General features: G+C 33.0%; 1 protein-coding gene across 13 annotated transcripts in view; it reads right to left on the minus strand.

The window, feature by feature from the left end:
- Positions 1-456, minus strand: part of LOC127717824 (prolyl 4-hydroxylase subunit alpha-1-like) — a 55,412-nt gene extending 54,956 nt beyond the window's left edge. For 4 of the 13 annotated variants that reach the window (XM_052223676.1, XM_052223675.1, XM_052223680.1 and 1 more), the window contains exon 1: positions 123-454. In XM_052223676.1, the coding sequence (XP_052079636.1) occupies positions 123-313 (191 nt within the window). In that variant the 5' untranslated portion in view covers positions 314-454. Of the gene's footprint in view, positions 1-122 lie in introns of all 13 variants that reach the window. The other 9 variants (XM_052223678.1, XM_052223681.1, XM_052223677.1 and 6 more) reach the window with 5 other exon arrangements.
- Positions 457-19,305: the final 18,849 nt, after the last annotated feature.

The raw sequence follows: 19,305 nt of genomic DNA on the forward strand, positions 1-19,305 counted from the left end.
TTTGCATTTAACTAGTTTTGATAGCAACTTAACTGTACGCCAACTTGTTGAATATACAGTGATGAGTTAATATTACATGTTTATGATCCCTGAACTATTATACAGTATTATAGGTGCCTCACTCTTTCAGAAATCCGTCAATACTTTGTCCCTCGACCTCCTGTTCTGCAATAAATCTCTGAAGGGCTGAAATAAGTTTTGATTCGTTTTCGGAAAGTTTTGTCAATGTAAATATAGATGAATAAAAATCCATTAATACAAATCTGAATTTTAAGCTAAACACTGTTACGAAGAAAATTGCGTCAATACGCATCGTAAACTATATTCAAAGATTTTTTTTAAGATACTAGAAATGTATAGCGAGCTTTGATACTGTCAACGCACTACTATGCAGTTCAAACGTGAACAATAATCATAATTTAAAACATTGATCGTACATATTTATACATCTATTCGTTTCATATTTACGATGTCTGTGTTCATGCAACATATGTGACCAGAGTAATAAAAATAATCTTAACTATATCATCTCTGTTATACCAATTAAATTGATAAATACCTAAATAAATATTCATTATTTAAAGAGGATGGCCACACAAGTCATAACTATTCAATCTGAGGGTCACGAAATAAAACGTGCAAATCAATATGAGGGTCTCGATGGGGCTAAACAGAATAGAGAATAATGGACAAAAAATATACAGAATAGAGAAAAATGACCTAAAAAATTAAAGAATACAGAAATGAAAGACACCCCCAATCAAGACCCTCCAATATAATAGTAGTACATTAAATATCATATCATATATTAGAACAGAGAATGGAGAGGGAATGTGTTAGTGACAACAACCCGACCATAGGGCAGACAACAGCGAAAGGTTACCAATGGATCTTCAACGCAGCGAGAAAATACCGCACCCGGAGGCGGGATTCAGCTGACCCCTAAACAATGATGAATACTAGTTCAGCGAATTAGTCACTCCACTAAACTCCGAAATATACAAATGAATCAAAAGTAAAAAAAAAATCTCTTTCCAATTTGGAATAAACCAACACACAGCAATAAGCACAGTTAAACTCAGTATAAAAGAAGTCTGAGTCCGATGTTAGAATAGGTACAATATAACAAAAGAAACTTAACAAAATGACAATGATCAACATAATATAACAAAGGACTACTACATTGTATATACATGTATTCATAATTATCACTACCTGGTACATACACAAGCGAATCACGTACTTTTTTGCCAGCTTTACTGAATAACCAAGGATGAAGCAAACAAATTATTTCTGTTACATAATTGTAATCACTTCATCGGCACTGAAGTGTTTTAATGATACACATTCGGATTCTAATTCTTTAGTAAATGAACGTTTTTATTAAACAAAAGAAAGAAAGTTGCAGCTTGCTTTTAGAAAATATTTGTTGTTTTGTTGTTTAAAATTCTTATTATCTTGGATGTTTTTTTTCTTTTTTTCCTTTATTTTTCTTTAAAATATTTGCTGCAAAGTATGACTAAGTCGGTAATTCTAAAAATACACATTAAGCGGATTACAACTGTCTTGTTTAGCTTGCATGTTTTGATAAATTCTGAGTTATGCGTTGAAAACGTTTCTGCAAATGTGTATCAAAACCGCCTAACATATCATAAAACATATGTGTAAAAAGACTTAAAATGTACACAAGAAAATAATATCGTCTTGTTATAAAACTTTATTCACAATATTTTAATAGCTATTTTGCATTAATTTCTTCCTGTACATTGATTCTAAATGAATAATCTCGAGACATACGTTTCTAGCCATTTTTTTAGTTCCGCCAGTATATTGTATTGATTGTTACGTGTATCTCCCGAACACCAATGTTCATGTACATGTATGTTTATTGATGTGTTATTCCCTTTATTGTTAACCACACCATGATCATTAATAACGTGTAATTCCAACGATCAGTTGTGTTTCAACTCTCTCTGCTCATTGGCGTTCATCAGAACATAAATGTAATGATCTTCCAAAACCACTACCAGACAAATGTTTACATATCTGCAGCAATTTTTCCTATAATTCTGATGACTTATAAAGATGATATTATTCAAATTTTCAATGGAGGACATTAATAATGTTCATCCAATGCACTTATTTGATTAGCTTGATATCTTTCGATGATCTCCGATTCTTTATTGCGCCATGTGTTAAAATGAGAAAGATAATGAATATTACATAACAATAAATCGACTAATTGACAACATATATGTATGATTTAATATTGAAATAAAAAGAAAAATAGATATAAAAGAAAATTGATCATGTAAAAACGCCATTCAAAGACAAATAATGTTTTAAGTGACGTCAATTACTCGATATTTTATGGTATAATGTATCTGTCATTTTATATAACAGACCGCCGCGGTGCGGTATTAAAACAAAATCTAACGACAGAGAGTCAATGTGTACTCCTCGGTAATAATTTAAATCGTCTATCTTTGAATCAAATACTTGAAAAAGATATAAACTGCATCCTAACTGGTTACCAGGAGAACAACTTTTCATCAGCGATAGCGAAGCTGTGTTTTATTTTCAAAAAGACTGGAGTTTTACACAAAGCCAAAGTATGAGGGCAATATTAGGATATGAACACCAAACTCCATTTTTGGCTAAGAACATAGCCCATGCCATACATGGACACACCATGTATTTTAGTAAACAATAACACAAAAAGAGATGGACAGCATATTGCTCGATTGATCATTATTCAGATACAAACAATCAGCAATCCTCGGGTGAATCCGCTACTCTCCGTCTTTGGTCGGAATCGGCCGAGTTGAGACGATTGTGCCCACCAATCTGCTATCTTGCAACATTAACTTAAAATAAACAATTTTGTATGGCATCTACCACAGTAAAATTCGACAACGAAAATATCATATTAAGGTATACAAACTATGTTACAATTTACTATATGAAAGCATTACATTAGAAAAAAAATATCCAACGGCTTTATAGATACATTAGTTACTGTAGATCTTTTAATATATCAAAATAAAATTAAGGGGATGTGGTATGAATCAGATTACAAATGAGACAACTACTCACTAGAAACCAAAAGACACGGTGAAGGCAACTACAGGTCATCATACGGCCTTCAAAAATGAGCAAAACCAATACTGTATAGTCAGCTATAAAAATCCTTCACGATACAAAATGTGAAACGATACAAACGAGAAAATCAACGGCTTGATTTATGTTAAAACAATGAACGAAAAACAACTAATTTATAAAAGTAGACAGCAACGAACACCAAGCACTAAATTATAGGCTTCTGACTTGGAACTGGCTAATAAAGGATATGGTGGGGTTAAACATGTGTATAGCCCTCAAGGGCTCGACACACCAGATCGGCACTAAGAACAAAATAAAATGTAACAATATGACAAAAGACACAAACTACCGATCTAAGATAGAGTATTCGTATCTACTGAAAGCAAGTTCGAAGCCAATTACAGTTTATAAATAAATCATATATTCCAACACTTCAATATCAATCAATCAGTACACAGACAACGGATTAAGTGTTAAGGCATCATAAACATGTCCGAGAAAAGAATTACAATGTGCAATGCCAAATTGCAAGTATCGACTTGGTGCCTTCTGTTTACTTCATGATGCAGCTTTTCTATTTAAAGAAATATAAAAAAAAAAAAAGATCGACGCAAACAAAAAAATAACATTACTCAAAATTAGATAAGTAAGGTATATAAAAATAGTAATTTTTATACATTATTTTAAAATTCCAGTTTTTACTGACTAGTATGAGGGTAAAATTGCGCTATCTCGCTCTAATAGCAAGGTGCTATTTATAAAACATATTTTACTGGCTAATACGATAGTAACATTCTGAGCTATCCCCCTCTGATGGCTAGCGTTATTCATAAAACGTATTTTACTGGCTAATACGAGGATAACATTCTGTTCTATCACCCTCTGGTGGCTAGGCGTTATTCATAAAACATATTTTACTGGCTAAACAAGGGTAACATTCTGCTCTATCACCCTCTGGTGGCAAGGCGTTACTTATAAAACATATTTTACTGGCTAATACGAGGGTAACATTCTGTTCTATCACCCTCTGGTGGCTAGGCGTTATTTATAAAACATATTTTACTAGCTAATACGAGGGTAACATTCTGCTCTATCATCCTCTGGGGGCAAGGCGTTACTTATAAAACATATTTTACTGGCTAATACGATGGTAACATTCTTCGCCATCACCCTCTGGTGGCAAGGCGTTACTTATAAAACATATTTTACTGGCTAATACGATGGTAACATTCTACGCTATTACCCTCTGGTGGCTAGGCTAATTCATAAAACATATTTTACTGGCTAATACGATCGTAACATTCTGCTCTATCACCCTCTGGTGGCAAGGCGTTACTTATAAAACATATTTTACTGGCTAATACGAGGGTAACATTCTGTTCTATCACCCTCTGGTGGCTAGGCGTTATTTATAAAACATATTTTACTAGCTAATACGAGGGTAACATTCTGCTCTATCATCCTCTGGGGGCAAGGCGTTACTTATAAAACATATTTTACTGGCTAATACGATGGTAACATTCTTCGCCATCACCCTCTGGTGGCAAGGCGTTACTTATAAAACATATTTTACTGGCTAATACGATCGTAACATTCTACGCTATTACCCTCTGGTGGCTAGGCGTAATTCATAAAACATATTTTACTGGCTAATACGAGGGTAACATTCTGCTCTATCATCCTCTGGTGGCTAAGCGTTATTTATAAAACGTATTTTACTGGCTAATACGAGGGTAACATTCTGCTCTATTATCCTCTGGTGGCTAAACGTTATTTATAAAACGTATTTTACTGGCTAATACGAGGGTAACATTCTGCTCTATCACCCTCTGGTGGCTAAACGTTATTTATAAAACGTATTTTACTGGCTAATACGAGGGTAACATTCTGCTCTATTATCCTCTGGTGGCTAAACGTTATTTATAAAACGTATTTTACTGGCTAATACGAGGGTAACATTCTGCTCTATTATCCTCTGGTGGCTAAACGTTATTTATAAAACGTATTTTACTGGCTAATACAAGGGTAACATTCTGCTCTATCATCCTCTGGTGGCAAGGCGTTACTTATAAAACATTTTTTACTGGCTAATACGAGGGTAACATTCTGTTCTATCACCCTCTGGTGGCTAGGCGTTATTTATAAAACATATTTTACTAGCTAATACGATGGTAACATTCTACGCTATCACCCTCTGGTGGCTAGACGTTATTCATAAAACATATTTTACTGGCTAATACAAGGGTAACATTCTGCTCTATCACCCTCTGGTGGTTAGGCGTTTTTTATAAAAACATATTTTACTGGCTATAATACGAGGGTAACATTCTGCTCTATCACCCTCTGGTGGTTAGGCGTTACTTATACAACACATTTTACTGGCTAATACGAGGGTAACATTCTGTTTTATCACACACTCAGCTAGGATTTGTGTTATTCATACAATTAATCTAAATCGACCATTTGATTTGTCATGATTAATATTTCAGTAAAAAATCAGTCATTTCATCTGCAGAAAATTCAGTATTGTCTACAAGGTATTATGAAACTATGTAAGTAACATAGTGAACACAAGCGACTTTCGACAGAAGGAACGGTACGCTGCCGTACACATTTTTTATCCTGGTATCTACGATGAGTTTAATATCAAACAGGGATTTGATGTATCTTTTTGAAATGTTTAAACCGTCACGGTAGAATGAGACTTATCACCGACTTCGAATTTACAAAAGCAACACGACGGTTGTCACATGTCAAGCATGACATGCTTACCCTGCCGAAAACCTGAGATCCCTGACGGTATTTGATGGCGTTCGTATGGCCAGGATTTAGTTGTCTATGTTGTGTTTTGTAGACTGTTGTATGTTTTTTTGGAGGTTTTTCGTTCTTTGCCATTGCGTTGTCATTTTATCTTCGACTTGGGGAGCTACCATTTGATTTTTAGGGGGGGGGGGGGGGGGGGGGGGGGGGGGCTAGGATGAAAAATTTTGTCCTGCATTATTTTTTTTAGTTGTAATCTCTGTCCTGCATTTTTATTTTTCACTCTATTCGGTCCTGTCTTTTTATTTATTAGTTTATCCTGACTTTTTTTTACATAAATTGTCATCCTGCCTTTTTTTTCGCCAAGTTGCTCATCCTGCCTTTTTTCCTTCACTTTCACTTCATTCGTTTCTATATAGATGATAATCTGTCACTGTTATTTAGACATTTTGATCATTTTATTTAGAATTCGGGAAACCAACACAACTATATTTATACGTTGTCTCCATTTCTGGATTTACACATGGTATTTGTGTAAGTTCAAAACTACTGACACAATATGACTTCAATTTTCTCAAATCTTAGCTTTCCATGTTCATGTAACAATTTGGCAGCCACGGCATATAGAGTATATATCTCTCAATTTCTACGATATACCAGAGCTTGTTTTCTTCCTAGAGGCTACCAAAGCTGCTGAAAAGAAAGCTATTGAACCGAACGTTCTTAATGGTAAGGTTATGATCATCTCTTTAAACGTTTTGTGGAACTCATGACTGGGTTGACCTTTATATATACGTATTCCACACAAGAGTGTCACCGATGACCAAGGGGTAATCCGTTTGTAGGAACCGTAAATGGCATAACTTATACAGATACTATTGTCTTACACGAAAAGAACTTTGCCTTAACGCATGGTTCAACATGATACGTTTCCCATTAAAAATACATGATTTTAGAATAAAATTTACCAGGTATACGTTCTTGAAAAGTAAAACATATCAAACAGATTGAGAGTATCAAACCGAAAGCGTCCAAACAGAACAGCACAACCTAGCGCAAAGGCTAGTTTTGAATACATTTATTCATATCTCGCGTGAACACTTCAATAAAGCTAGTTTTGACTAAACTTATTCATTCATATCTCGCGTGAACACTTCAAAAAAGCTAGTTTTGACTAAACTTATTCATATCTCGCGTGAACACATCAGTACATATTTGTCGGTTTTATCTTCATATAAGCAAAAATAGCGTTACATGTATGTGGATAAAATGTCCCCGTGAATGTTATTCGTACAACTCATGGCAGCATTGTTCTTTACTTTCGCTTGATAAACAAAGTCTATCCTAAGTCAGGAGCATGTAATTAAGTGTTTGTTGTTTGTTGCTGTATATAGTATTTGTTTTTCGTTTATTGTTTTGTACATAAATCAGGTCGTTAGTTTTCTGGTTTGAATTGTTTTACATTTGTCATGTTGGGGCCTGTTCTAGCTTGCAATGCGTTATGGGTTTTGATTATTAGTGAAGGCCGTCCGGCGATCTATTATAATAATAATAGTAGCTAACTTTTATGTTATTTACTTTCTGATGTATAGTCATTTCATTGGCAATCATACCACACCTGCTTATTTTTATTAAAATCTTAATTTCATGTCGATATGCATGTAGATATTAATTGAATTTTAAATAGAGATAATTCGATGTTTTTTGTTGATTTTCTAAAACAATTTGCAAATACCAGTTCTGATACATGCATCTGGGTCTGGTTGGGGGATTCTTCATTTCTGTATTCTTTAATTTTTATGTAATTTTTGTCTATTCTTTATATTTTTTGCTTATTTTTCTCTAGACTATTCTTTATATTTCAGCACCCCATTATTTGCTATTCTTTATTTTTTGGTCTCATTTTTCTCTATTCTTTATTTTTTTGTCCATATTTCTGTAGATTTGGTTCATTATTCCCTATTCTGCAAATCCCATTCAGACCCTCATGTATTTGTGGACTTTGCTCATCGTATACGAAGTCTTATTTCAAAATGAAAGTTTAACGACAAAAATCCCCTGGAATTTAGAAAGATGTACTGCTAATATTATGTTTTTGATTGATTCTTGCTAATTTTGCAAAGATAAATTAACCTCAATCATTTTTTTCGTTTTTTAAATACTACCGGGAATTCATTCATAATTGTGACAAGTGCATTTACATTAAGCTTTTTAACTTAATCAACCCAAAGTATAGTTTTGTTGAAGACAGACTGAACAAAATTGATATGGACATTTTTAATTACCTAAAATGGATAACTTTATATGTTTCACTGCATGTGTTGTATGATTTTAATTGTAAAGCTAGAACACTAAAGAGATGTTGTTTGCAATGCACTGATGACGAAAATGAGATAAAGATTCAATTTAGTTTACATGCGTAGAGATATGTCATGCGATTTAAATGTGTTGAAAAACTTTTGATACAAAACAGTCATAAACGTTTAGTTATGTGAGAGGGGGGACTTACAAATTATTGTGTTGACAAAATAAATCTGAAATTTTAACAAAATATCGATGACCGATCTAGATCATTACATTCTGTTTTAACTATGTATGATTTTCCCTTCATGAGGGTCTAGGTAGAAGGGGGCGTTTCTTCATTTCTCTGTTCTTTAATTAGTTTTTTATGCTATTTTTCTACTCTTTTTTCCCTACTATTTGCTATCCTTTATATTTAGAACCGCATTATTTGGGTTTTTTTTATTTGTTTTGGTAATTTTTTCTCTATTCTTTATTTTGTTGGTCAATTTTTCTCTATTCTTTATTTTTTTGGTCAATTTTTCTCTATAATTTATTTTTTAGGTCACTTTTTCTATATAATCTATTTTTTTGGTCAATTTTTCTCTATAATCTATTTTTTTGGTGCATTTTTCTCTACCGATGGCCCATTATTCTCTACTCTGGGACCCCATACAGACACTCCCTTCACCAGGAACGCTGAAATCGAGAATTTTAAAAGATGAGAATGTATAAATACCCGGCTTTATACGCGAGGAGGTTTATGACAAAGCTGTTTTGTTCTGACAATTATAACGCCAACCAACGAAATGTCTGCTTCTTGGTGTTTGACGGTGTGCGAAGTTGCTGAACAGGTTTTCACAAAAAGAGAATTCAAATATCTCGAAAGGAGTTCCATAACCTATCAATATTTTTATCTTATTTTGTTTCTTAACTTATGCCCTCCTGACTAATAGTATCAATTTTAAATTCTAGATTTTTTAATTTCACCTAAGTCTATCCTTAAAGTCAAACTATGTTATCGCAGAATCCAGTGTAACTTTGAGAACAATGCTGACTAGTTATTTTTGTCTTATTATATTAGGTGGAGGAGGAGATGTTAAATTTTCAAAACAAATCTACGTTGACTGAAAAAAAAATTTTGTGGAAAGATAAAGATTTCAGTCCGTTCAGAATTACGATAATTTTACGATAAGAACGAACGACTCGGAGATAAAAATATTAATTTCCAATTATATCGCCATCGTTCGTCATTTCTATACTTGAAAATGACTTACAATTAATTATCATTACACCTTTAGTACTTATGAAACTTGTTTTGTATCGAGATAAAACATTAAAAAGACCTATTGAATTTAAATTCAGGACTTATGCCCTAGCATCGAAAAAAGCTGTTATATTCTGACAATTATAACGTCAACCAACGAAATGTCTGCTTCTTGGTGTTTGACGGTGTGCGTCTCCTCAACAAACCCCGAAGTTGCTGAACAGGTTTTCACAACAAAAAATAAACCAGAACGCTTTCAGAAGTGCCGATACAGGATATATATCCAAACTACATTGTAAAAAGTCTTTACGTGCGCTTATGGTATGATTTAAAGAACCTGTGTGCAGTAGGACTTAAAAAAAATAGCTAGACACATTTACTAAATAATTATTCCAATTATTAAAAATAATTTCAGTTTTTTTAATGGTCAGTATATATAATCATGCAACCTTAATGGAATCAACCTATATATAATGGTTCGTTATTGTTAACAAAGAATGAGACGCTGATTTTTATAAGTTAAATTATCGGAAACAGCTCTGACCTTATTAAGCAGAAGTATTAAAGATGGATTTAATGTTATGACAACAATGGGTTTCCTATCTAAAGACTACATTTTATTGCGGATACAAAATGAAATAAGTTAAAAGCATTCTATAAAAACGCATCATTCTAATTACAATAAAATACTAAGTATAACATTATTTTCTATAACTAATGTCAGAAAAATGTTGGTTCGCCTTATAAATAACAGCGCTATATGTTCATTATTATTGGAATAAAGAATACTGGATATAGCGGTTGTAGAATAACAACTTTCCAACCACCACGCAACTGTAACTGTTATGTCAACACTGCTACAACTGCGACGAACTATCAAAATGCTATAACATTTCACTAGCAATGAAGTGGATATTCATCGTCGTTTTTTGTGTGATATTATTTGGAATTCATGTGTGTGCTATTTTTGCGTTGGCTAAGAATGGACGGATATTGAAAACTCGATTTTCTCGGCTGGCGATGCTTCTCATAATAAGCGATGCTTGTATGATGGTTGAATATATCTGGCATGTGGTCGTCGTTAACAACACGGAAATCAATGCAAATGGTCCCCATCAGAACCTGTGTATAGTCTTAAAACACGTTGTACCTGCAATGGTAGAATATTCACTCATATTAACATTATTTATGTGTCTTGAACGATTAAATGCCACCTTTATAACGCCAAATCGAGTTCTTAAAGGCTTAACAAGTAATGTTTCAGCTGGGGTAAGTCTGTTCATTATACATGTGTATATGTTAATACGCTGCATTTTGGAGATACACAGCGGGAGAAACCCGAACACACCACAAGGATGCAATCCAAAATATTCAACACAGCAAAATTTTCTCTTATATGTTGATGTGCCGTCGAGCGTTTTTGTATCATCGATTGCCTTTTTTTATTTTGTATTAATGACAAAACTAATGCGGAGGCAAAGAAGAGTGGATACAATAGAAAGCCTGTCGGAAGTTCAAGTTGAACAGAAGAAGAAAGAAGCGTTGCGCATGCGTCGTTGTATCATAACGCTTAGCTGTATAATAGCTGTTACTGCTTGTTCCGTTTTACCTAGAACTTTGTACGGCCTATACATCAATATTAACAATAATATAAATAATGAAATTATCAGGATTACGAATAATTTGCTCTTATTGAACCCTTTGATTGACCCTTTCATCTATATCTTCAGAATTAAAGAATTGCGTCGTCGTTTAAAATGCAAATGTTATACAACTGAAGTTGTAATGTCCAATGTTGTGAATACGCATGACCCAACCGGAAGTAGAACAACAATCCCGACACAGCACAAACACAACACACGTCTACCACCAAAGTCTACTGATGAAACAGAACTCTAGACCCTTATAACTCGATTCCACCTAATATATCAATTATTTCAACCACTGCTGTGAAGGGAAATCAGTAGAAGACCAAACTTTTATTTCGACATTGACTATAATGTATTTTCTTGAAACAGAACTTTAGACTTTTATAACTCGATTTCACCTAATATATCAAATATTTCAACCACTGCTGTAAATGGAAATCAGTAGAGGACCAGACTTTTATTTCGACATGGACTATAGTTTATTTTCTTGAAACAGAACTCTATCAAAAACTTCAACCACTGCAGTAGAGGATCAGATTTTTATTTCGACATTGTCAGTGACTATAATGTGTTTTCTTGAATCAGAACTCTAGACTTTTATAACTCGATTTCACCTAATATATCAAATATTTCAACCACTGCAGTAAATGGAAATCAGTAGAGGACCAGACTTTTATTTCGACATGGACTATGGTGTATTTTCTTGAAACAGAACTCTATCAAATACTTCAACCACTGCAGTAGAGGATCAGATTTTTATTTCGACATTGTCAGTGACTATAACGTATTTTCTTGAATCAGAACTCTAGTCTTTTATAACTCGATTTCACGTTATATATCAAATATTTCAACCACTGATGTAAATGGAAATCAGTAGAGGACCAGACTTTTATTTCGACATTGACTATAGTGTATTGTCTTTTGAATATTATTGCTTGTGTTGCCTGGTTGCTGTATCATAAACTGGTCTTTCAATATTACACAAACAGTACTTTTTATTGATACAATTACAACCGTAAATACAACTGATGTCATGGATATTTCAAACATGTATTAAATGGATATTGAAGCAATATGTTTTACAGATACGCATAGGGACTGTCTATGCATGAAAACACGAGGAGTGTAAAACTAAAATGAGGTTAAAAGGAGAGGTTCATCTAGTCTCAGGTCAAATATGTACAGCATTTGGTACAAAGGTAGTCTATTACTATTCTATCAAAAACCAGACATAAGCAGAAACACACAGAAATGGAAAATAAACCACGAAAGCAGAAAATTAGTCCAAAAGGACTTTTGGCTTGTTCTAATCAAAAGCTTAGAGAAAACTGGTCATACTTTTAAGTGATTTTAATTTTTGGTTTTGGTTTTGTTTTGTTCTTTCCAGTGACCCTTATGGCAAGAAACAGGACCCAGATAATATATATTTTATAATTATATAACATGATTGATTGTTAGTAGATATAAGAAGATGTGGTATGAGTCCCAATGAGTAACAATTTGTAAAAGTAAACCATTATAGGTCAAAGTACGTCTTTACCACGACTTTCAGTTGAATACTATTAGGCTAAAATATGGTGACCAGTTTTTATTGATGGAGGATGCCAATTTCCCCGGTGAGAAACTCTGACCTTTGGGAGGAAAACTGGCGTACCTATTTCTGTGTCATTTTGGTCTCTTGTGGAGAGTTGTCTCATTGACAATCATACCACATCTTTTTATTTTTATATTTACCTAGTTGATTAACATCGGAGTCGAACACACGTTGCCACGAGCGGGTTCGAACTCATAACCTCCGTGTTAAAAGGTCAGTGGATGAACAACCTACATCACTAGAACATTACACACAAACCATTGTATACACAATATAGACACACACGAAAACATTTACCTGTGAAATCTATGCTTGTTTGTTTCTTTTATTTTAGTCAGTTTTTCTGGGATACTGTCGATTCATCCATCGTCGAATATTTAAAGTATTGGGTATTTACACAGGCTCCATAGTCCATAGCTCTTTGATGCCCGGGGTCCACGTATCTTGAGCCTGGAGTCCAAAAAAAGATTATTTAAATGAGCCCGGAGCCTATATTGCGAGGCCTCGAGTAAAACGGTGAAACTAGAATGAAGCCCTGACCACAGAGCCCGTGGTATCCCCTATACAGTACTACTGGTACAAATGAAACATGAAATCAGATTTGGAAATCTTTTTGGTCTTAGGATATATTTGTCTTCAAATGTTTACAGATTCTAGAGTCCTTTTAAGAGTCATCTCCCTTTCGTGACGCAATCTATAAAATTTATATCTATCCCCACACAGATATTGATAGAAACATTCTACAAGATGATTTTTTATTAGTGTTCAAGAAATATTAAATCCAAAACTATTGTTACCTTACTAGTGTTTTTCCGCCATTTGTCACCTCCTGTCTGGCTTTAAAAAAAAACTTAAATATAAGCTAAAAGACAGAAACCTATTACATGAAGCACAGGTAAATAATCGGACACAGAAACGCATTAATGAGTGCAACCACATAATGTTATCCTTTTAATTATTTTAGCATTTTGTGATTCCTCAACACCTATTAGACTCATAGAAATGAGCAAACATCAATGCAAACATTAAAGATGACTTCAGGTCTCAATTATGGTTACATGGTTATTAGCAAAGTACACTACACTACAAACTGCTCAGAGTCTGAAAAGACCAGTTTTTGTGCTCGACCAGTAAAGTCGAGCACAGATTTTACTCGACTAGACTCGACATTGTCTCGACAGTACTTAACTGTACTTAACTGTACTCGACTTTGGTCTCGACTTTACTTAATGAGTCTGATTCAGTAATTGATGATCTTGGTGTAGTCTGAAATGGTCTCGACCAAGGCTCGACCAGTCTCGACCTGTCTCGACCAGTCTTACCCTGTCTCGACCTGTCTCGACCAGTCTTGACTCAGTCTCGACTAGTCTCGACCTGTCTCAACTATTCTTGACCTTCAAATTTAGTCTTGACTGGTCTGAATCAGCCTATCAAACTAAATTAAATATTGATCTTACAAAATTCCAGGTTATTTGGTAGTTGGTTCATTGCTGTGAAATTAAAGATATTAATTAATAGGTAAAAAAAGCAAGAGTTTTCAGTTTTGATTAAATTCAGATAGTCATCTTTAATTATTTCTATAACTTTTTCAAATCAACTTGGATTTTCATAAAACTATACAGCTATCTCAACTATTAATACATTGATCTTACTGAATCCCAGGTCGTTATGCAGTTTGGTGTATTGCTGTCAAATATAAGGATTTAATTACTAGTAATAGGTAAAAAAAAGCAAGAATTTTCAGTTTTGATTAAATTCAGATAGTCATCTTTAAATTTTTTTATAACTATTTCAAAGCAAATTGGGTTTTCATCAAAATCTACAGCTATCTCCATTATATAATTATCTTAAAAAAATACCAGGTTATTTGTTAATTTGGTTTAAAACTGTCAAATAAATTAAACTACATAGGTTTCATGATTATACACAATAGTTATATATTTAATTATCTTTTTAATGAGGTAACAACAGCCAACAAAATCAATGCAATTGTTAAATAAAGTTGAGAATGGAAATGGGGAATATGTCAAAGAGACAGCAACCTGACCAAAGAGCAGACAACACATGAAGGCCACCAAAGGGTCTTCAACACAGCGAGAAAATCCTGCACCCGTAACCTTATATTAGAAATATATCTATTATTATAATTTGGGATATAGTATATATAACATATATCAAAAGCGGATAAAAAATTAAAGAAATTAATAAAATTGTTCTTCTGATTAGTGGTGAAGTATAAAGTAATACCTCCTGCTTGGGGCAAACTCATTAAAAAGATCACAACCTGGTCAGAGAGTATTAAATTCTAAATAACATTCATTCAAAATTGCAACATCCTGTTTAACTTAAATCGCAATGCCTTTTGCATTCACTAGATAAGTAATACACGAGTTTAAGAAAAATAGGGCGTTCTTTTTACCTGTAAAACACACATATACTGATGTAATTGAGCCTTATTAAAATGCTTCTTGTATGCCATGTCTTTAATTTTGACAAAAATTATTTTAAAAGGTTATCAAGGATTCCTATGAAAGTTCTAGTATCATGATTATATTAAATTCTTGTTTTAACAAAACAAAGGTGGCATTTTTAAAATTTTAAAACTTTTTTCAAATCTTAATTATATATTTATCTTACCAAATGCCAGATTGTTTTGTATGTTGGTGTGTTGCTGTCAAATTTAATGACTTAGGTAAAGGGTAAAAAGGCTGAAATATTTTAATCTGACAGAAATAAACCAAATTATCAGATAACCTGGTATTTTGTAAGATAAATATATAATGGAGATAGCTGTAGATTTTGATGAAAATCCAAGTTGCTTTGAACCAGTTATAAAAAAAATTTAAAGATGACTATCTGAATTTAGTCCAAACTGAAAATTCTAGTTTTTTTTTACCTTGATTAATTAAATCTTTAAATATGACAGCAATATGCCAAACAACATAACAACATGGAATTCAGTAAGATCAATATACAACTGAGAAAGCTGTATAGTTTTTATGAAAATCCAAGTTAATTTGAAAAAATAATAAACAAATTTAAAGTTGACTAGCTGAATTCAGTCCCACTGAAAATTCTTGCTTTTTTTACCTATTAATTAAATCCTTAAATTTGACAGCAATGCACCAAACTACATAACAACCTAGGATTCAGTAAGATCAATGTATAATTGAGATAGCTGTATAGTTTTATGAAAATCCAAGTTGATTTGAAAAAGTTACAGAAATAATTAAAGATGACTATCTGAATTTAATCAAAACTGAAAATTCTTGCTTTTTTTTACCTATTAATTTACTTCTTTAATTTCCCAGCAACGAACCAAGTACCAAATAACCTGGAATTTTGTAGGATCAATATTTTATTTAATTAGATGGGCTAATTAGGACCAGTCGAGACTGGTCAAGACTGGTCGAGCCTTGGTCGAGACCATTTCAGACTACACCAAGATCATAAATTACTGAATCAGACTTATAAAGTAAAGTCGAGACCAAAGTCGAGTACAGTTAAGTACAGTTAAGTACTGTCGAGAAATGTCGAGTCTAGTCCAGTAAAATCTGTGCTCGACTTTACTGGTCGAGCAAAAAACTGGTCTTTTCAGACTCTGAGCAGTTTGTAGTGCTATATTTCACAATCTACATAGATTTCTACAACTAGGACACGCCATTGTCACGGGGACTGTAACTGTAAAATAGTGTGTGTGTAAATATAACGATGTAAAAGTTATGTCTGTTAAGCATAAAAAATCAAAGCAATTTATTTATACATATTGATTACTTTTAAAAGATTTACTTTCAAAGTATACATCAAACCTGTTTCGTTTGTATATTTTTAATCACTCAGAACATCTTTTGAAAAGATAATCTACACGAATCTTTATGAACTCAATTTTAATTCAAAGCACTACACACATTTCTCAAAGATGAAAAAAAAAAAATTTAATTGTAAATAAATGATATATATCAAATCAAATTTATTACAACATTATTGACTAAAGTCCTGTTTGGTTGTATAGATATTTTAAACTACACGGATGTTAATGTATACGAATTGCAATTTAAAGTAATAACGATACAAGTTTGATGTTTCATTACAAAACTAATTTATCTGTATAATTCGCCAACGCTTTTTTGCATAATTATATTTTTAACATAGTAAATCAGTGTTGATCAGCAAAATGAATAAAATTAAAGTACAACACACTGTGCGTGATATTTGCCGTTTGACTTTGTCAAGACGGATGAAATCTTCCAACTTGAAACATAACTGAAAGGATTGTTTATTATGAAAAGGAACATAGTCATTCTTCTTCGTCTTCTCTTTCTTTGCAATTGCAGGCACAAATATGTTAATTACGCAAATTAATGTAAAACAAAAATAGAAGATGTAGTATGATTCCGAATGAGACAACTATCCAAATGAGACAACTATCCAAATGAGACCAAATGACGTGGATATAAGCTGAATTATAGGTCACCTTCAACAATGAACATAACACATACCTTAAATCAGCTGTAAAATGGCCCGACATCACAAAATGTAAGAAATTCAAACGAGAATACCAACTGCTTCATTTATGTAAACAATAAACGAAAAACAAATCTGACAGACAGCAAACAACGCATCCACTGAACTACAGGCTCATGACTTGGGACAGGAACATATAGGATGAGGTAACGTTAAACATGTTTGAACCAGGGGCAATGGCGTAACAGCACAAAATAAAACCGCCACGAAACCAAACAAACTAACGAATGAGACAAAAGACACAGCATACCGATTTAATAGTACTCAAGTTGTTTAAAGTTAGTTTAAAGCCAACTACAACTAATAAATAAATCGTGATTTCATAGACTAAAATATCAGTACACATCCAATGGATTTAGTGTAAAAACATCATATCAAGCAGTACGTCTGAGAAATCACGGCCTTGTATAATGCCAAGTTTTTAGTATCGACAGGATGTAGAATCATAAGTGTTCATTACTATATCAATACATATTTATTGTGATTAAATTTATTAACAGCAAAGTTAATAATAGTACCGAAAAAGGCAGTTTTTAAAGATTGTATTACAATTTAGATTGATAACCTTTACGAATAGGTTTATTCAAAGAATCAATAAGTTTACATATATTGTATCTAAATTTACGGGCTCCATTAACAACATCAAAATTAAGATGTGATATCCCGTTTGTAATAGGCTTCTAGAGCCATAGCCAAAACCAAATGTTTTGTTTGTAAAAAAAAATAATTAGGTGAAGGTGTTAAGTAATTTATTGTAACGCAATCCCACGCGCGTAACCCTGACTTACTAATTTACCAGTTATACGTCGATTACGTTCATTGACATTTCAAACGTCACTACAGACACGCACGTCAAAGAGTACGAGAGTACGATTTAAAGGTTTTCCACCCTCCTTTGTCGCTAGTATATATAAATATCACGATTATCTAAACAGTAAAGTTAAAATATGTGTCTTAATGTGGCGCTTGCTGCTTACAAAGATCTCACTATTCTTTTTTGATGATCATTATATTGCTTTAACCAAAGAAATTTCACCTGGAAATGTTTGAAGCTACGTTGTAAATTTACATGTAACATTACGGTAAATCCCAAAGGTCTTGAAACGATGATCAGAAATGTACGTTGCATTTTAATCAGATTTTAATCGATATCAATGCCATTTTCATGAAAAACAATTACCCAGAAGAATACTACAACAGCAAACCATATGAATGAAAAAATCATTAAAATTCTGTGGCAAAATTTACGTTTGTTCGATCGTATCCCTATAATCAACAACGAAAGCATAACACCATTGTCTGGTCTAAATAAAATACCGGCTAAAATGGCGGCAAAAAATGAAATAAAGAGCATCCGTCCACCTATTTTGTCAACATTGTAGATCAGTAATGCAGTTCTTAGCACATAAAGTATATAAACTGGTCCCAGATTGGCGCGTACTTCTCTAAGCTTGCTCTTTAACGGTTGACATCGGATGAACTGTGGAACAGCAGCAATCATTGCTATGGTGATAGTAAAAGTCGTCCTGTTAACATGAAATACTGTAGATGGATCCACAATAGCGATAAGGAACGTTAGGAATGTCCACAGATTACATGTTTTTAATATCGGCCAGCTATAAAAACTGATAATTCCTCCGATTAAAAGATTTAAAGGGTTTGATATACTTGTCGAGCATCCTGCAAATATGAAACTTAGAATCATCCACATCCATTTCAGCTGAAAAGATTTTCTGTAAAATACCGTGGCACAAGCGGCAAAATATACGGAATGGAAATCGCTCAGCAAAATCAGTAAGATATTGTTTAAAAGCATAATTTCTCAGGATTATATTTTTCAGTGTAATGTTAAAATTTATACTGAATCATAATTCCACTTACATTTATCAGTTTTAAGTTTTTTTTCCAAATGTATTTTTTAGTATAATAAGTTCCTCTACATATAATTTTTGTAGGTAACTACAGGTATACCAAAATTATGCGGTCTATTACGTACATGAAGCAGTGTCATATTTTACACTAAATTAATTTTTGAGTTTTAAAAGTTATAGGATATCGAAAGTAAAAGTAGAAAAAAATAAATAAAAACTAGCTCTTTGACGAAAGCAACACTAAAAAGTTCATCAGGT

This window comes from Mytilus californianus, unplaced genomic scaffold (assembly GCF_021869535.1).
Source record: "Mytilus californianus isolate M0D057914Y unplaced genomic scaffold, xbMytCali1.0.p SCAF_10, whole genome shotgun sequence".
Taxonomy (NCBI): domain Eukaryota; kingdom Metazoa; phylum Mollusca; class Bivalvia; order Mytilida; family Mytilidae; genus Mytilus; species Mytilus californianus.